This window comes from Schistocerca americana, chromosome X (genome assembly GCF_021461395.2).
Source record: "Schistocerca americana isolate TAMUIC-IGC-003095 chromosome X, iqSchAmer2.1, whole genome shotgun sequence".
Lineage (NCBI taxonomy): Eukaryota > Metazoa > Arthropoda > Insecta > Orthoptera > Acrididae > Schistocerca > Schistocerca americana.
In genome coordinates this window covers 847,088,352-847,109,892 of record NC_060130.1, presented here as the reverse complement: position 1 = coordinate 847,109,892, position 21,541 = coordinate 847,088,352, and the positions used below count along the sequence as shown (strand labels likewise).

Genomic DNA, 21,541 nt, shown 5'->3' with positions numbered 1-21,541 from the left:
CCAAATAATTTTGTAGATATTAGCACTGTAAACTAAGCTAAGACTATACCAACTAACAAGTAAACTTCAGAGTCCTTACTGTTCATTCTAAAGTGCTTAAGGTTGGTACCACTGCATGAAAATTCTACTAAGTCAATCTCGATATGCCACACGAATAATTCACGGTCTCATGCAGCTACACACTTATTTTTACTCAGTCTGAAACTTGCACTTCCACACACAGTAGTATAATGTTCAACATTGTGATATACTAATCACTCAGAATCTCTCTCTAACTTTCTGACTCATACAGCACGTGAATCCCTCTCAGATAATACCTGGATCAGACACTGTCTATCATTCAGCTTCCCCACTCCCTATATACCCCCACCCCCACTCAGAGTTTTACTGCCCAAATACACAAAAAATGATGATAAAACATCCTATAAACTATACTGAAATTACTGGTACCACAATGTACTGCTTTCAAAGCCACATCCACCGACAGAAAACATGGTATGGTTTGCATTTCTTGTTTGCTTTAGCAATCTTTTATTAAATTTCTCTTATTATAAGTTACTATACTTCAATTAATGTAAAAGAAATCATTAAAACCAAGCATTAGCCTATTCATTTCAAAAGTACTTTTTCTGATCTTTCCACTGGTGAAGACCACATGTCCTTAACTTAACTAGTTCTTACTATGGTTTAAAATCTCACTAATTCTAGGAAATGTGCATCATTCAGTTTCTTGACTGACAGGCAATGTTTAAGATTACTAATCACTCAGGCACTCTACAGTTTCCTATTGTGTCTTTCTGTCAGTTTACTCTAAAATCAATTACTTATCTCTAATTACAATTATATCAAATATGTGGTTGAGTTTTGAATATTAATCAGATTTTTCATGTATAACTCACTGCCATGCAAAGCATGTCATTAAAAGGCACCTTGATTAAAGATGTGATATTTTTTCCTGTGACAGTTATTAATCTTCAAAGTAAACGTTAAAATACACTCTCTACCTTAGTGGTGATTCGTTCATTTATGATCCAGTGGAAGGTGACACTGTTAAAAACGATTCGTACATTTTTTCTGAGCTGAATGGCATTTTTGGTTATTAAATACTAGCTACAGTGGTGAAGGTATTGTGACTTTATACTGACAGAATATTGAAATGGTGGCAGTCTCTGGCAACACTCAGTGGCAGGCATCAGGTACAGTCTTGGCAACATGCTGTCCATCTATTAACTACCTTTCACTTTAACATTCGTCAATTTTTAAATGAGGTAACTCTATCTATTTACAAACTCATCTGTGGTGTATGAGAAGTTGTCAAGCAAAAACGATTTCAGGTTACAGGCTTCTGCAGCCAGTGCCAATTTGGGTGAAATCATTTTGGGTATTAGGCTGCACCATTATGAAACTTTAAAACAACTAAAATGCCAACATTTTGAGTGAGTTTGCAGTGGTCACCTTGAAGGTGGCTAACTGCTAGATTCTGGTGAAGGTCCCCTATATACTGACTGTTTTGGTTGTCAGGTGGCTACTAAAATCACATTTTGGGATGCCATTGGACAATTTGAAATAAAGACTGCTATCAAGTGGTGGTTGATTAGATTAGATTAGATTAGATTAGATTAGATTAATACTAGTTCCATGGATCATGAATACGATACTTCGTAATGATGTGGAACGAGTCGAATTTTCCAATACATGACATAATTAGGTTAATTTAACAACATACTTAAGTTAATATAACAACTTTATTTTTTTGTGTTTTTTTCTTTATTTTTTTTTAATTTATTTATTTTTATTTTTTTTTCTTAGTTTATATCTAAAAATTCCTCTATGGAGTAGAAGGAGTTGTCATTCAGAAATTCTTTTAATTTCTTCTTAAATACTTGTTGGTTATCTGTCAGACTTTTGATACTATTTGGTAAGTGACCAAAGACTTTAGTGCCAGTATAATTCACCCCTTTCTGTGCCAAAGTTAGATTTAATCTTGAATAGTGAAGATCGTCCTTTCTCCTAGTATTGTAGTTATGCACACTGCTATTACTTTTGAATTGGGTTTGGTTGTTAATAACAAATTTCATAAGAGAGTATATATACTGAGAAGCTACTGTGAATATCCCTAGATCCTTAAATAAATGTCTGCAGGATGATCTTGGGTGGACTCCAGCTATTATTCTGATTACACGCTTTTGTGCAATAAATACTTTATTCCTCAGTGATGAATTACCCCAAAATATGATGCCATATGAAAGCAATGAGTGAAAATAGGCGTAGTAAGCTAATTTACTAAGATGTTTATCACCAAAATTTGCAATTACCCTTATTGCATAAGTAGCTGAACTCAAACGTTTCAGCAGATCATCAATGTGTTTCTTCCAATTTAATCTCTCATCAATGGACATACCTAAAAATTTGGAATATTCTACCTTAGCTATATGCTTCTGATTAAGGTCTATATTTATTAATGGCGTCATACCATTCACTGTACGGAACTGTATGTACTGTGTCTTATCAAAATTCAGTGAGAGTCCGTTTACAAGGAACCACTTAGTAATTTTCTGAAAGACAGTATTGACAATTTCATCAGTTAATTCTTGTTTCTCAGGTGTGATTACTATACTTGTATCATCAGCAAAGAGAACTAACTTTGCCTCTTCGTGAATATAGAATGGCAAGTCATTAATATATAATAAGAACAACAAAGGACCCAAGACTGACCCTTGTGGAACCCCATTCTTGATAGTTCCCCAGTTTGAGGAATGTGCTGATCTTTGCATGTTACGAGAACTACTTATTTCAACTTTCTGCACTCTTCCAGTTAGGTACGAATTAAACCATTTGTGCACTGTCCCACTCATGCCACAATACTTGAGCTTGTCTAGCAGAATTTCATGATTTACACAATCAAAAGCCTTTGAGAGATCACAAAAAATCCCAATGGGTGGTGTGCGGTTATTCAGATCATTCAAAATTTGACTGGTGAAAGCATATATGGCATTTTCTGTTGAAAAACCTTTCTGGAAACCAAACTGACATTTTGTTAGTACTTCATTTTTACAGATATGTGAAGCTACTCTTGAATACATTACTTTCTCAAAAATTTTGGATAGAGCTGTTAGAAGGGAGATTGGACGGTAATTGTTGACATCAGATCTATCCCCCTTTTTATGCAAAGGTATAACAATAGCATATTTCAGTCTATCAGGGAAAATGCCCTGTTCCAGAGAGCTATTACACAGGTGGCTGAGAATCTTACTTATCTGTTGAGAACAAGCTTTTAGTATTTTGCTGGAAATGCCATCAATTCCATGTGAGTTTTTGCTTTTAAGCAAGTTTATTATTTTCCTAATTTCAGAGGGAGAAGTGGGTGAGATTTCAATTGTATCAAATTGCATAGGTATGGCCTCTTCCATTAACAGCCTAGCATCTTCTAATGAACACCTGGATCCTACTATATCCACAACATTCAGAAAATGATTATTAAAAATATTTTCAACTTCTGACTTTTTGTTCGTAAAGTTTTCATTCAATTTGATGGTAATACTGTCTTCCTCTGCTCTTGGTTGACCTGTTTCTCTTTTAATAATATTCCAAATTGTTTTAATTTTATTATCAGAGTTGCTGATTTCAGACATGATACACATACTCCTGGATTTTTTGATAACTTTTCTTAATATAACACAGTAGTTTTTATAATTTTTGATACTTTCTGGGTCACTACTCTTTCTTGCTGTCAGATACATTTCCCTTTTCCGGTTACAAGATATTTTTATACCCTTAGTAAGCCATGGTTTGTTACAAGGTTTCTTACGAGTATATTTAACTATTTTCTTGGGGAAGCAGTTTTCAAATGCATTTACAAAAATGTCATGAAATAAATTATATTTTAAATTGGCATCAGGTTCACGGTACACCTCATCCCAGTCTAACTGCTGTAGGCTTTCCCTGAAATTTGCAATTGTTAAATCGTTGACTGAACGTACTACTTTGCAGGACTGTTTAGTATTGCTGAATGGAGCTATGTCATATATTGTAACTAGCTGTGCACCATGATCAGAAAGACCATTCTCAACAGGCTGAGCATTTATCTGGTTAAACTTATCTTGGTCTATAAAGAAGTTATCTATCAGTGAGCTGCTATCCTTTACCACCCGAGTAGGAAAATCAATAACGGGTGTCAAATTGAAAGAACCGAGTAATACTTCAAGGTCATTTTTCCTATTACCCTCTTTCAGAGAATCTACATTGAAGTCCCTACAAATAATAATTTGCTTCCCCCTGTCTGACAGATAGCACAACAAGGAGTCCAAATTTTTCAGAAATAGATGAAAATTTCCTGATGGGGACCTATATACAGTTACAATTATAAATGTGCCTTTATTTAATTTAAGCTCACAGGCACATGCTTCTATATGTTTCTCTACACAAAACTTTTTTGTTTCTATACTTTTTGCACAATGATAACTTTTGACATATATGGCAACTCCTCCTTTCTCCATATTTTCTCTCATTACATGTGCAGAGAGCTTATAACCACTTACATTTACCTTATCCATATCAGTAACAATGTGATGCTCAGACAGGCATAGTATATCTATTTCATTCTCAGCTTCTAAATCTTCTAAACAAACCAGAAGCTCATCTACTTTATTCTTTAAACTCCCAATATTTTGATGAAATATGCTTACATTATTTTTAATTATACTTTTATGAGAACCTTTCCTTATTCTAACATTTGCAGTACTCTCCTGTCTGAGTTTCTCATTGTGCTTAGGCCTAGTTCCTATACCAGTGGTCACATGGTGTTCAGAGAGGCAGATTATGTCAATTGGGTTGGGTGACTTTAATTCATCAATGCAATTACCTAGGACTGAGATACAACTTGGTGGAGATAAAATTTCTGGTGATTGGTGAAAATCTATAATTGATAGCTGTGATTGGTGATCCAATGTGCTAGAATTGTGCTGTTTAATTTCTTTCCTAAACTGAAGATTTGTTTCAATCCTGACCTCTCGTAGAACTTGACATCTTTCTGTCTTACCTATCCTAAAAAAGGTGCTGCTCCAACACCTGTAACCACTGGTATTTTACCATTCATGGCAGTGCCTCCCCCCCTTAAATTTCCTGCTATTACCCCAGCCAGTTTCCCCTTCCCTTTCCTGTTGAGATGTAGGCCGTGCCTGGTATAGTCCCACCTACTGAGATAATCAACAGGAACCACACCAATATGACCCCCCGCACCCGACCCAAGCAGCCGTTCCAACTCCAAATTAACTCTCCCAACAGAAGAGTTTAAATGAGGCCGGTCATGGCGTCTCAGGACAGATACAAATTCAACATTGGTGTGTCTCGATGCTGACGCAATCTTTACCAGGTCACACTCTATACTGTACCCAGGATCTCTGTCGATGCTGTTCCCTGGCCCTCCCACAATAACCACGGTGTCTTCCCTGGTAAATCCTTTACAGAGTGAACCTAAATCCTCTGTCACCTGATCCAGACTAGCACTTGGTTTGAAAAAATTTGTGACCTGGTATTCTGGTCCTAATTCCTCCTGCAGAAGTTGGCCTACACCTCTGGCATGAGAACTGCCTAACAACAAAACTTTCTTCCTTTTCGATGACTTTCCTACATTCTTTTTCAATTTCCTATTGAAAGTTTGTTGTGTCCTGTCTACACCTACCTCTGCTTGAGGCTCATCAGTTTCTAACTGAAGCAACAGGTCAAACTTATTTTTGACATTCACCACAAAACTGTCAGACTTAGTTCTAGGCCTGTTCCTTCTGCTACCTGTTGCCACTTCCCACCTCTCTTTGCCCTTCTCCCTCCTTAACCTGTCCAGATCTTCCCTAGCCTGATCTAGCTCAGCCTGAAGGGCAGCAATTTTCCCCTCCTGTTCCACTATCTTCCTATCTCTGCTGCAAATCCTACATAACCACTTATGAGCCTGATCCACTTTCCCAACACCCACGCCACTGCAGTCCCCCCAGTGAAAAAAACTACTGCATCCATCACACCAAACCCCGGAACTAACAATTCTACGGCAAGTCAGGCACTTCTCACTCATGGCAAAAATAATACTTTAGCTAGAATAAATCAATTAAATTACCAAAAACAAAAAAGACGTTACAAGAATTAAGCCTATTCACAAATGTATATAAGTAAGTTTCTGATTTAAAATTCCGCTGTTTTTCTGAGATCTGTATTAAAACAATGAAGGTATACGCTATTTATTATATATTTCACTCGATGGAATGAAAAAAGGACAATTAAACGAGATACTTTAACTTTGATTCTCCAAAAAAGTTACGAGAATTAGGCCTATAAACAAATGTATATAGGCAAGTTTCTGATATAAGTTACGCTGTTTTCCTGAAATCTGTATTAAAACAATGAAGTTATACGCTATTTACGGTAGTTTACTTATTTGTTACCGAGAAACTAGTTAAATTGTATGGTAGGCAATTGCCAGTGCTACTCTGGCAGGTTTTTTGTAGACAACAGAGAAGCAACAGCTTGTACCCAGGGGTGGGTTTTCCTGCAGCAAGACGTCAATCCTGCATAGTAGTTTGCTTGTGGTTGCTTCTTTATACTGTTGAAACGAATTAATTTCTGCTACTGCATTCATGACTGTTATGCAAACACGTGACATTTTTGAAAATCAATAGAATGGCCACAATGCTGGTGGTTTTTAACTATAGCTGATCTACATCTACATTCATATTCCGCAAGCCACCAAACGGTGTGTGGCAGAGGGCACTTTATGTGCCACTGTCATTACCTCCCTTTTCTGTTCCAGTCGCGTATGGTTCGCGGGAAGAACGACTGTCGGAAAGCCTCCGTCCACGCTCGAATCTCTCTAATTTTACATTCGTGATCTCCTCGGGAGGTGCAAGTAGGGGGAAGCAATATATTCGATACCTTATCCAGAAACGCACCCTCTCAAAACCTGGCGAGCAAGCTACACCGTGATGCAGAGCGCCTCTCTTGCAGAGTCTGCCACTTGAGTTTGCTAAACATCTCCGTAACGCTATCACGATTACCAAATAACCCTGTGATGAAACGCCCCGCTCTTCTTTGGATCTTCTCTATCTCCTCCGTCAACCCAACCTGGTACAGATCCCACACTGATGAGCAATACTCAAGTATAGGTCGAACGAGTGTTTTGTAAGCCACCTCCTTTGTTGATGGACTACATTTTCTAAGGACTCTCCCAATGAATCTCAACCTGGTACCCGCCTTACCAACAATTAATTTTATATGATCATTCCACTTCAAATCATTCCATACGCATACTCCCAGATATTTTACAGAAGTAACTGCTACCGGTGTTTGTTCCGCTATCATATAATCATACAATAAAGGGTCCTTCTTTCTACGTATTCGCAATACATTACATTTGTCTATGTTAAGGGTCAGTTGCCACTCCCTGCACCAAGTGCCTATCCGCTGCAGATCTTCCTGCATTTCGCTACAATTTTCTAATGCTGCAACTTCCCTGTATACTACAGCACCATCAGCGAAAAGCCGCATGGAACTTCCGACACTATCTACTAGGTCATTTATATATATTGTGAAAAGCAATGGTCCCATAACACTCCCCTGTGGCACGCCAGAGGTTACTTTAACGTCTGTAGACGTCTCTCCATTGAGAACAACATGCTATGTTCTGTTTGCTAAAAACTCTTCAATCCAGCCACACAGCTGGTCTGATATTCCATAGGCTCTTACTTTGTTTATCAGGCGACAGTGCGGAACTGTATCGAACGCCTTCCGTAAGTCAAGGAAAATAGCATCTACCTGAGAGCCTGTATCTAATATTTTCTGGGTCTCATGAACAAATAAAGCGAGTCGGGCCTCACAGGATCGCTTTTTCTGGAATCCATGTTGGTTCCTATAGAGTAGATTCTGGGTTTCCAAAAATGACATGATACGCGAGCAAAAAACATGTTCTAAAATTCTACAACAGATCGACATCAGAGATATAGGTCTATAGTTTTGCGCAGCTACTCGACGACCCTTCTTGAAGACTGGGACTACCTGTGCTCTTTTCCAATCATTTGGAACCTTCCATTCCTCTAGAGACTTGCGGTACATGGCTGTTAGAAGGGGGGCAAGTACTTTCGCTGTGCTGCCCCAGATATACGTAGCATTCAGGCTCCGACACAGGAGAGCTAATCAGTCACCTGGTTTCACCAATGTAGACTTCAAGGCATTTATATCAAAGCTTGTAGATGCCTGCAGTGTGGAGGAGCACATCTTGGAAGTTGCAACTGATTTGGAATACTTGTTTAAATGCTCCACAGCATTGCCTACACAGTTCCTGATACCTCTTACATACATTATGTGAGCAACAGGAAGATGTTCTTCTGTTCCTTCGTCTGTTGTATCTTCAGTGAACCTGCAGCAGCTAAGGTATTCATGGAACCGTTCGAACAGACAGCACTGAGATCCATGCCACTGCACCCACATTATTGGCTAATGTATGTAGACAACACATTCATCATACGACCAAACTGGGAAGCAGTTTCCATAACTTCCTCAAAAGCTTACACAAAAACATATAGTTCATTGAAGAAATAGAAAATAATAGAGCAATTCCATTTCTGGGTGTAGACGTCTCCAGAACATTTAGTGGTAAAACAGGACAAAAAGTCTACCAGAAACCAATGCACACAGATATCTACATTCAGAGCTACACCGTCATGCAGCAAAAAAGAACGCTGTACTACATATGCTAACAGCCCAAGCAGACAGGACTTGTGACGCTGACAACTTCCAACACAAACTGAATGAACTCCGGACAACATTTTATGCAAATGGATACAGCACCAAGAACATACAATGAGCTACAGTGAAGATAAAAGATGCAAAGGAACAGAAGAACCTCTTGCTGTTGCTCGCTACCTTATATGAGAGGTGCCAGCAACAATGTTGGCAAGGAGCTGGACTGTGGAGGAGTTCAACCAACATTCCAGAGCAGTCACAAGACCTGAGATCTGTTGAGACTCATGAAATATTCTGAGGATGCTCTCCACACTGCAGGTAGTAACAAACTGTGATGTGAATGTGGTGAAGTCTACATTGGTGAAACCACCAGGAGAGAGATTTAACACTTGTGTGTTGCGCCATGAACGCTAAGTACATCTGGGGCAGCACAGCAAATCAGGTATAGTTGAACATCATCAGGCCTGCAGCCATTCTATTAATTTTCAAGAACCTGATGTGCTTTCACAGCAGCCATGGATGCAGCAGCAGAATTTAAGAGGGGCTATTAAAGTAATTAAATGTCCTAACAACAAGAACAGGGAGGCTGTAAGTTACTTTCAGCCTGGCTGCCAGCTATCCCAGTGCTTCAGGCCATGTTCATGCACCACCCAGCAGTTCCACATGACCTGACCTCAACAGTATAAACAAGCATCCACAAGAGAACTACCATGTGACATTAATGTCTTGCTGCAGGAAAAAAATACCCCGGGTACAAGCTGCTGCTTCACTTTTGCCTGCCAATAACCTACCAGAGTAGCACAGGTCATAACTTACCATACAGCCACCCCTTTACAGCAATCTTTATTTCAAGTTATCCAATGGCATCTCAGAATGTAATGCCAGTAGCCAACTGACAACCAAAACAGGCAGTATATAGGGGAAGACCTTCACAGAATCCAGCAGTTAGCCACCCTGACAAGGATAGTTGCAGTTTCTGTCAAAACATTGGCATTTTGTTGTTTTAATGTTTCATAACGACGTGGCCTAATACCAGAATAATTTTTTCAAAAAAATTATTTGAATTTGCTTTTACAATTATTTTCACTGAATATCAAGAAGAGATCAAATATTTCCATATCTGCATACTTTGATGCCTATTTTCAAGGGTAAGGTTAAGTGGTAAACAGTGGAGACCATTTTTTTCTCAACTGTTATGAATTCTATTATTACTTTTAAATTATGATTATTAATTAACAACAAATTTCAAAACAAATAAATGTATTGCAATGCTCCTGTTGTTATGCCTAGACAAAAACAAATAAAAATTAAAAACAATTGCCTACAGTGTGTTTGCAGGTGTACACCCAGTAGCATATTTCTGTACAATGAAAACTTTCTATGTGTACAATTGTCCCAGAATATATCTCCATATGATATTAATGAATGGAACTACACACAGGAAGTTAAAATTCTGATATTTTGGCCATCAAAATCAGCAAAGACACACAGAAAATATTACTGAATCTGTAAACCATGCCATGCTGCTTTTCAAACTCAACAGCTATAGAATAAGGAATATTGCTTTGAAATGGTTTGAGTCATATCTCATGGAGAGGAAACAAAGGGTAATAATCACATTAAATGGAGCAGATTACTTCTCAGAGTGGAAAACTGTGTCAAAAGGTGTTCCTCAAGGCTCAGTCCCAGGATCAATTTTATTCCTGTTCTATGTAAATGACTTGCCTCTCAATATAAATACTCATTTAATCTTGTTTGCAGATGACACTTCTGCCCTAATTGAAAATGAAAATTCTGACAATATACTACAGAGTGTCGTGAATACATTAAGTAACTTGGAAATATATTTCAGTCTAAATGGTTTAAGGCTAAACATCTCAAAATCCCACATGATGAGTTTTAAAACCAAATAATCAAAAACTGAAGAAATCTGTATCACTCACAATAATCAAAAAATGGAAGAACTTGACTCAGTCAGAGTCCTAGGAATAAACTTAGACAGAAATCTGAGTTCGAATACAGATATAGAATACCTAGCATTAACAGCCTTGCATTTGCTATGGAAATTTTAGCGTCACTCACATGGACACCAGAAAAATAGCATACTATAGCTACTTTGAACATGTTATTAGATATGGCATAAATTTTTGGGGAAACTCAGGAAATGTTACACAAATTTTAAAACTGCAAAAAAGAATCATTCACAACATACACACTGCACAGCTGAGGGCATCATGTCAAGCATTATTTAAAGACCTAAAGATATTAACTGTCCCCTCTTTATACATCTTTGAGGTGATTCTTTTCCTACAAAGCAGAGCTGATTATTAAAAAATAAGACAATAAAAAATTTTAAAAAATTGAACACTCATACAACACAAGACATAAAGGAAACTTCATGCTCACCTCACATCACTTAAAATTGTGTGCTCAGACTCTATAGCCATGAAAACTTACAACACAATAAAAGGGTGTGACATAATGAATATGAAAATAAATATTTTAAAAATCAAGTTACGTGATTTTCTAACTGAAATATGCTACTACTCTGCGGAAGATTTCATGAAGGATGAAGTGATACTTTGAGCTGGATCTCTAAAATGGAATAAAAATTTATGAGATTTATAGTCAATGTCATTATTGTAAGTTTGACAAATTTTAAATAAATAAATTCCTCACAAAGTAATAATGTAAGTGTCACAAAATTTCAAATGAGCGAGTAACCTTGATATGTCTCCTGTAAATCAGGCATATGCTCTGAAATTCTGTACCTTTGAGATGAATAAAACACATTTCACATATCCCAAAGAATGTTGAGCCTACAGGACTGTGGTGCATTGCACTGCATTCTGACAGGCAAATAACATTTGATTATCAGGAGGTTATGGCAATAAATTCTTCAACAGTGCCAATTTGATAGTAATAGTGGATGTTGATCTTCTTGTAGTTCTATGTAAAACATTATTTTTGAGAGCGTGAGAGAGAGAGAGAGAGAGAGAGAGAGAGAGAGAGAGAGAGAGAGAGAGAGAGAGAGAGAGGGGGGGGGGGGGGGGGAGAATATTTTTTTTATTTTCTTATCTTATTTTCATTTATTTACATGTTTCTTAGAACAATTTGTTGAGCATACATGAACAAATGGCCTTAAGGTTTCATTACTAACAAACCTGCACTTCAGCACTTACTGTTTATGTACTGAAGCTTATTACTTTAATGAACAAATGAGCTTATGATACTTCTAGTCCAGCTTATTCAGTAGGCAAGAGTTGCCCGGTAATCATCACAATGGAGCATCAATGACCTATGGTTAAAGGTAAAATTTTTCTTGAGCAGATATCTTCTATTCTGCTCTCACATTAATATCAAGTGGCCCCTCCTCCTCCATCTTGTATTTGTAACAGATTCCATATTAGAAATTTTTACATTGTATCCATTATGCCAAACAAAATTCAGTAATTTATTTCCCACTTTTCATCTCGTAGAATATCCTTGACAGTAGTGCACACCTTTTGCTTGTTCTTGTTATGGTCTTCAGTCCGAAGACTGGTATGATGTAGTTCTCCACATTAGCAAATCCTGTACAACACTTATCATTTCAGCATAACTACTGCAACCTACATCCATTTGAACTTGCTGGATTTATTTAAGTCTCCTGGTGACTTATTTAGAACACTGAAATGAAAGAAGACACAAAGTGCAAACTGTTTTCTTACCTGCATTTATCCAGGACAGGAATGCAAACTTCTTTGTAGGAACGATTCAGTTCTTGCCTCCTCTTGATGAGACTCCATTTCGTCTGGTGAACAGTTCGTATCATTTCTGTAATTTGCTTTGGTATCCGAACAGGTACACTGCCACCCACAATATCTAACAGATACAAACGAAAGATATATATGAATCCCAACAAGGAGTAAAAGTGTGTATAACATGACAAATTAATTTTCTAGGGGAGTTTAAACATTACAATACTGCTGTCATACACTTCATAGACAATACAGCTGCAGAAAAAATTATAATGTCACAAGAGCCATTAACATGTTTTGTCAAAATTCATTGTCTCATTATTGAAAAACTCTGACATTATAAGCATCATATGTTTACATATACAAAGATTGTATGTGTAGTAAGAGCTCTATCTTTTCAATAACACTCAAGGGAAATGCATGCAAAGCAACAAAAGCTTTTATTTGGAACCAGGGACTGAATTACCAGCAGCTATGTAAAAAAAATGGAGTCCTTTAACTGTTCTTCACAAATGACCTGCATACTGTCAACCAACAGTATTTGTGTTTTACAAAGGTATAACAGATTTCCAATATTCTTTTATCCGCAAAGAAATACAGGAATGGAACAATTCAGAATACAAAAACTTGCTAAACTTTGATCAAATAAATGGATGGAGAATGAATAAAATGGACTGTCAGAAGCAAATAAAATGATCACATGCACAGTAAATGTATAAGGGTCAGCCACAAAATAACCTCCATCATGCTATAAATAAAATACTTGAATAATTATTTTAAAAAATTTGTAGAAGAATCTTAACTCTACAGCTCTTTATACATTCTATCATTCATAGTTAAGAATATTTCACAGCTCTTGACCATAGGACAAACACCCTCTTCACAGAATTCTGCAAACTGATGTTGGAACCAGAACAAGACAGCATCCTCTTGTATTTCCTCAAAATCAAAATGTTTGGGACTAAGCCAGTTTTTTGTGGACAAACAGGTGGAAATCAGTTTCCATCTTTTAGTTCTGCCATTTTGCTCTTATATCAACAACCAAATTGTTTTAGTAGCTGGGCATTTCATTTTTGGTTTTATGAAGTAAGAGCAACTCTCCTGCTAATTTACTAAATTTACTAGGTTACTTTTAAGTGGTACATACACAAATAGTATTAAACAATATGGTGACAGATTTGTTAGTACAATATACAGATTATGTATCAATGAGTTGAGAACCTTTTATTAATTTATATCTTGACTTGTTCCACTTCTCTGAAGTTTCTCAGTCTTGATGAGATTTACAAAAGGGATGAAAGAACAATGAATGAATTAGGCAAATATGCACAGTAAATGAAGATAGTGTCTGACTTTAAATTCTGAATAAACTTTTTTATACCATCCTTACTCCCCACTCTACCACAGGGACAAATCACAGCAGTATACTGTGTCCCACTAGTTTCTTATCTTAGCAGCCCTCTCTGCCATGGTATCTGAGATAACTTGTTCAGCTTATCTTCCTTCTCTCCTGATCCCCTCACAGCCCTTTTTCTCCTCCTTATTTTACACTTTCTTTACTTTCTTAACATTTTCAGTTATCAGATGCATCAGACATGCTACAAATAAGATGAAAGAAAAGCAAGTTCCAACCTTGTTCTATAAGATCAATAACTTGACATTCGATGCCCAGATGCTTGATTAGAACTGCCATCAGCAGTCTTCCAACTTCTTCCACTGGATGCTCTGGAGAAAATTCACCATGACTCATGAGGTGATGAATTTTACAATGACATTCCACAATGGCCAAAAATGTCTGCACATAAGGATCCTGAAAATAAGTTAACAAACATACAGATTTTCTGTGGAATAGACTATATTTTACACTATTGTTGCTACTAATTGTCAAGGACCTTGCGCATAGAACAAAGGTACATGTCTGACTACAACCTGATTCTAAACCTCTCCCTCTTGCTGGCATAACTCCATCAACTGAGCTATACAAATAGACAAGACATTTTTACCTATCTCTGACTTTCCAAACTACACATTGATTCTCCTATAATAAAGCAGAGATGTTATCCTTAAGAGAGCCAATTTGATAGAAAATGAAACAACCAGAAGTAAGTATTGGCTCAAGGATTGTTTTTTTATTTTTTTTTATTTTTTATTTTTTTTTGGATCTGCAGCAGAATTTGAACTTGGACGAATCTTCCTGGCAGATTGAGACAGTATGGTTGATAGCGATTGTAATCTGTATTCCATAGGAACTGCTGTATTAAAGGTGACATCCACGCTTGTGTGGCACAATGGTGCAAAGTTCTTTTATTGTATTAGCAGTAAGTGCTATAGAGTACCATGTATTTTCAGCACATTCCATTATCTGATGCACTTGGTACTGTCAGCACCTCTCTTCAATATTAAATAAGAAAGTAAGTTTCACATGATGTGTCACTGCCAGGTAACACAGCTCATTGGAACTTGGACTATACATAGAAAGACCTGCTACAGAATAGTACAGATGCTAAATAAGTACAAAATGAGATGACAAACATGACACTGCATCCCACACATGCTCATAGGAATTTAAGTTGGGGGCACAGACGGGCCAGTCTATTCATGAATATCCCCTCGTGCCAAGAGTTCGTCCACCTGCGCAGTTCGATGCGGTCACGTAATGTCATCCATAAAAATAAAGTCAGGGCTCAACGCACCCCAAAGGATGCACATATAGAGTCACAGTTATGTTGACCAGTGACCATACCATGTTCAAAGACTTTGAGGTCAGAATGCCCATCCAACATTATACCTCCCCACACCATAACTACCTGGACCAGCAAAACGATCATGTTCGACAATGTTCCTGGGTGCATGACTTGTTCCCATCTCTCGCCATATGAAGGTACGTAATGCTCACAGCAACATTATCAAATATGATCACTGTGGTGGTCCAGGTGTTATGGTGGGGGCAGGCACAATGTTGCGTGGGCGTACTGACCACCAAATCTTCGAACACTATACTCTCACCAGTCAGCATTATTGTGACACAGTACTCATTTCCCATGTATGTCTTTTCAGGAATAAGTTTGGCGCTGACTTAATTTTCATGGGTGACAACACATTACCGCGTGGAATACCCCAAGTAGAGGAGCTCTTAGAATGAGAGAATATTTGGGATCAGTCGCACGTCTCCTAAAGTTGGCAATTTCAGTGTCAGTTCAATGCATAAGCTAAGTATGACATCTTACATTTAGAAGCCTAGCTTACATGTCTAGTGCTCAGAAAGTTTGTAAATAGTACAGCTCTGTTAAAAAGTTAGCCACACTGCCACTTTTAATGAATCTTAATGATAATTATCAGGCATCTATCTACAAAATGCAGACAATGACATTATGCTTGTTCCCAACACTACCTCCAGAGAAGCAAGCTTGTTCTTGAAAAATATCACAATGAATAAAAGTTCATCATATCTCGTTTCCTTATATTGACCTCCGCATGATTTAAGGTCCAGTATCCAGCAACGATGACTAATCCTCCGCCCAATGCTCATCACATTGCTTCTCTGTGGCCTAGTGATTAACAAGGGTCCCATCCCTGCTTTTGTATGAGGTGACTTAAATAAACTGTAGGAAACCTATATCAGGATGGCAAGATGAGGATTTGAGCCTTTCAAATGTAGGAGCAGTTTCACATACTAGGACATCATGACTAATCACTGTTAAGAACAGAAAAAAATAACCAGCAAAGGCCAGAAAGAGAAATCTGTAAGACAGATACAGAAAAGAGAAAATAGCACATCTGTGTAAAGGATTAGATTAGATTAGATTTACTTTCATCCCAATTGATCCGTAGTGAGGAGGTACTCCAGGATGTAGAACATGTCAGAAAAACAACAACACATGACAAATATTTACAACTCAAACAAATAAGCTAATGTATCATTCCACAGGTCCCAAGTGGAATGATCATCATTTTTTAATGATCACTATATGAAAGAATCATTTTACAAATACTAATGCACTGAATTTAAAATAATTTTTTTTAAAAATTTATTTATAAGGTAATAAACGTGTAATACAACTACTAAAATATTTACAATGAACACATTACTGCACTGAAATGGTGCAGAAGTTAGATTGTACTTACACACACACACACACACACACACACACACACACACACACACACACACACACACAGATATGCACACTTATTTACAATGAACTCATTCCTGCACTGAAATTGTGCAGAAGTTATATTTTACTTGTATATATACACACACAAATCACTTGGTTCTACTGAGAAATTCATCAATGGAGTAGAAGGAGTTGGCCACCAATAAATCCTTTAGGCTTCTCTTAAACTGAATTTCATTGGTTGTTAAGCTCTTTATGGCTGCTGGCAAGTTATTGAAAATGTGTGGTCCTGAATAATGCACACCTTTCTGTACAAGGCTAAGTGACTTTAAATCCTTGTGAAGATTATTCTTATTTCTAGTATTGATTCCATGAATTGAACTGTTGGTTTGAAAAAGTGATATATTTTAATGACAAACTTCATTAAAGAATAAATATATTGGGAAGCAGTAGTTAGTATCCCTAGTTCCCTAAACAGGCTTCTGCAGGATGTTCTTGAATTCACACCACATACAACTCTTACTGCACGTTTTTGTGCCTGGAAAACTTTAGCTTGGCTTGATGAATTACCCCAAAAAATAATCCCATATGACATTATGGAATGAAAGTAAGCATAGTATGCCAGCTTCTTCATTTTTATATCCCCCATGTCTGACACAATTCGCATTGCAAATAGAGATTTGTTAAGACGCTTCAGCAGTTCTGTGGTGTGCTTTTCCCAGTTGAATTTATTATCAAGCTGTAATCACAAGAATTTAATACTGTCCACTTCTTCTATCTGCTTGTCATCATATGTTAGGCATATACTCGTGGGACACCCCTTACAAGTTCTGAACTGCATGTAGTGTGTTTTTTCAAAGTTTTGTGACAAAGAACTGGCTAGGAACCAGTGATTAATGTCCACAAATATTTTATTAGCTGATCTTTCTAAGATTACACTTGATTTGCTATTTATTGCAATGTTCGTATCATCGGCAAACAAAACGAACTTGGCATCTGGTAATGTTACTGATGAAAGGTCATTGATATACACAAGAAATAGTACGGGCCCTAATATGGAACCCTGTGGGACCGCACGTGTAATTAGTTCCCAGTTGGATGATGCCTGATAGCTTGATACATGTCTCTTTCCTAATAACACTCTTTGTTTCCTGCCAGAGATATAAGATTTGAACCATTTTGCAGCATTTCCTGTTATACTATAATATTCTAATTTACTTAAAAGGATATTGTGATTTACACAGTCAAATGCCTTTGACACATCACAAAATATACCAGTTGCCTGCAATTTTTTATCTAAGGAATTAAGCACATTTTCACTGTAAGTGTAGATAGCCTTCTAGATATCAGAACCCTTTAGAAATCTGAACTGTGACTTTGACAGTATGTTATTTGAGATAAGATGGTTATAAAGCCAATTGTACATTACTTTTTCTAAAATTCTTGAGAATGCAGGTAAAAATGAAATTGGACGGAAATTTGATGCTATTTCTTTATCTTCCTTCTTAAACAGTGGCTTAACTTCAGCATATTTTAACCATTCAGGAAATATTTCACTGATAAATGACTGGTTACACAGATAGCTTAATATGTTACTTAACTCAGAATCACATTCTTTAATTAGCTTTGTTGATATTTCATCATACCCACTAGATGTTTTTGATTTTAAAGATTTTATGGTGGATATTATTACTGCTGGGGTAGTGAGCGTCAAATTCATACTATGGAAGTTACTTGAAATGTCTGGTCTGAGGTATTCCATAGCAGCATCTACAGAACCTGACAACTCCATCATTTCAGTAACAGTTATGAAATGTTTGTTAAAAAGTTCTGCAACACTATACACATCTGTCACCAATGTATCATTTACTCTTAATGCTATTTGTCCCTTCTCATGTCTGGTTCTACCAGTCTCCTCCTTCACTATAGCCCATATTGTCTTTATTTTGTTATCTGATATGACTATCTTTTCCTTGTAATATATTTGCTTTGATGTCCATATTACAGTCTTTAATATTTTGCAGTATTTCTTGCAATGTGCTATAGCACAACATTGGAACTGTTTCGGATTGACAGATACAGTTTTCTTTTTGTTTTACAAGATGCCCCTATTCCTTGAGTAATCCGCAGCTTCTTTGTAGACTTAGCTCCAACCTTGGTAAGTTTTTGGGGAAAACAGTGTTCGAATAAGGTAAGCACTTTATTAGCGAAAGTTCTATATTTTTCATTCATGCCCTGAGCACTGTAAACATCAGTCCAGTGAATGTCTCTGAGGAGTGTCCTAAAATAATCAATCTTTGGCTTATTGATTACCCTCTTGAGCTCAGATTTAACAGATTTTATATCCTGTCCAGTGTTAACATGTAACAGAAGGATCTGCATGTCATGATCTGAGAGGCCATTGACTATTGGTTTTGTAATATAATTTTGTTAGGACTTTTATATAAAGATATTATCAATGGCTGTTTGTGAGCAATTAGCTACCCTAGTGGGGAACTTTACAGTGGGAATTAAGTTGAATGATAGTGTTACTAACTCAAATAAGTTCTTATTGGTAGAGTCTTTAAGGAAATGAAGAAAGAATTAATTAGAACATCCCATTTTTTCCCAAGATGATTTTTGATTTTAAATGATATAAATATCATAATGTTATCTACATTTTAATACTTGTATTTATTTATTTCATTACCAGTTCTTGAATAATTTATTTCATCATTGTATAAGTTCTAAACTGAAGTTACGCCACTACCATATCAACACCAGAGTCTCTGCATGATGTGCACAGGAATTCAAGAACCTGATAAAGTGATAATTACTTTATTTATAAAGGTTTGTTTTGATCACATGAATTTTAGAATGCACCATCACCAGTTTTGGCCATTGCCATCTTCAGATCTGTTACAAATAGAAAAACTGTGGTATAACAACCTGAAGCAATATCTGGGTACATAATTAGTGCCAGTAATGGCCCGGTTGCATCCTGTATTTATATCAGTAACTGTGGTCAGTAGAGGACACTAATACTAGGGTACGTGAGTAACCAGTATCATAAATTCAGTTGTTAATTTATAATATGCATGGTCATTAATTAAAATTACTTAACATTGCAAAATGAGTGTGTGACAATAAAACATGAACTAATTTACAATATGTGGAAATAAAACTCATATTTAAAATCCACGTAAAATGTGTAAAGAGTAATAATATGGAGCTCCTAGCTGGCAAAGTAAATAACACAAAATAGTATAAAATTCAGAATAATAAGTTTAAAAGTAACATCTATAAATTGAAACCTTTCATCACAACAAAACTGTTAAATATAATCATTAAGTGTAGGATAAGTAACAAGACAAAGATTTTATTCATAATCTCAAAAATCAATTACACAATCGAGGTGAAATTTCAGTGACGCTGCCTCGTGGTTTTTGTCTAAGAAGTTTTTGTTTTCCTGAGGTGGAGCTTGTAGAAAAAAGCTGTCTCCTCAAAGCTAGCGCAAGATACACACAACCCCATGCCAAGCGGCTGTGGTACATGACACTGCTCAAACTAGCAGGTTTCTCAATACATCAAAATATGCATTCAAGTTAAAACTCATTGTGTTAATTTAGCAGTAATCCCAGTCACTGTTTTCTATGTAGGTAAAGTTCCATTCTTTCCAATGGGTTCAATAATTGTCCTTTTGGCGCCTTATGCAAGACTTCCATATTATCCTCTATATTTCCTGCCTTATAATTTTCTTTATCCAAATGTATACCAAAAATGCTCTTATTTTGGCTACACATGTGTTCTCTAACACAAATCTTGAAATTCCTTCATATCTGAATAAAACTTTTCACAGTCTTGATAGCTGGTCCTGCAGTTACCAGATTCTAAATATTATTTGTTGTTGTTGTCGTTGTTGTTGTTATTGTTATTAACTTTGTGGTGTTGCCTAGAACCAACTATACCTTTAATTTCAAATGAAATTTTTGCTTTCATTTTACTGAAGGCATGTGCAATACTGTCCGAAAATGCACCATTGTATGACATAGCAACAAACCTCTTGCCCTCTGGATCTATTTCTCCCTCTTGTCATGTATTTTTGACTTGAGTTTGTTATGAGGGTTCATTACATCACATTCCTTATATCCATCTGTCCCAGCTAAATTCAATTCTTCCACTTCATTGTTATGAGTGGGTGGTAGTTTTAGCATCCTGTTGATCAAGGCTCTAAAGGATGCCCATTTATGCTTTTTAGAGTGACAGCATTTCGCAGTTATAATCATCTCAGTAGCCATTGCTTCCTAAACACACTAATCTTATGTCTTCCATCTTTCAGCAAATTGAGTCCGCCTTGATGCAACACACCTTGTTATTCGTTTATTTCTTTATTCTCCCAAACTAGTTTTGGTGATAAATATGACCATCATCAGTGGGGTTTTTAATCTAAAACATGCAGAAAATAGCATGGTTATACAAACACAGTAGCACATTATTACATTTTTACTATTGGTTTTTTGAATATATAGTTTTCTATGGATACTTTCATACTACCTCATTTATTGTATGTTACAGCATGTTTTAAGAAATTATTGTCACTGTTTGCGACATATTTTCTGTGTGCTTTTTTTTCTGTTGCCGTCTTTTTACTCAGTGAGCATCATGTCATCTGCAACCTTGTGAGCAGCTATTAGCAAACAAAATAATAAAATGTGAACTTCATATGTCAGCAATATATACTTGAGGTTTGCTGATAGTACTGTTTTTCTATGCAAACTGTTTTTCTAAGTATATATTGCCTTCAGTCTTAGGTTGCATTCTTGGTTAACTATATAATTGGGATACGAAATACTGTTAATAATTGGCATGACTGGTTCCCCACCCACTCACCCTTTTGCAATTTAATTTGTAACCAAGGCACTGAAATATACAGATTCATCATTTTTAATCTACAATTCTCTTCCTCATTTGTAAACAAAAAGC

At 36.5% G+C, this 21,541-nt stretch overlaps 1 protein-coding gene across 1 annotated transcript in view; it reads right to left on the bottom strand.

Annotated features, from left to right (window-relative positions):
* LOC124556600 (E3 ubiquitin-protein ligase HERC2) overlaps positions 1-21,541 on the bottom strand; it is an 832,907-nt gene that overhangs the window by 537,436 nt on the left and 273,930 nt on the right. Inside the window, exons 27-28 of the mRNA XM_047130567.1 lie at positions 14,097-14,274; positions 12,435-12,588 (exon numbers count right to left, since the gene is read on the bottom strand). Of these exons, the coding sequence (XP_046986523.1) occupies positions 12,435-12,588; positions 14,097-14,274 (332 nt within the window). The remainder of the gene's footprint in view (positions 1-12,434; positions 12,589-14,096; positions 14,275-21,541) is intronic.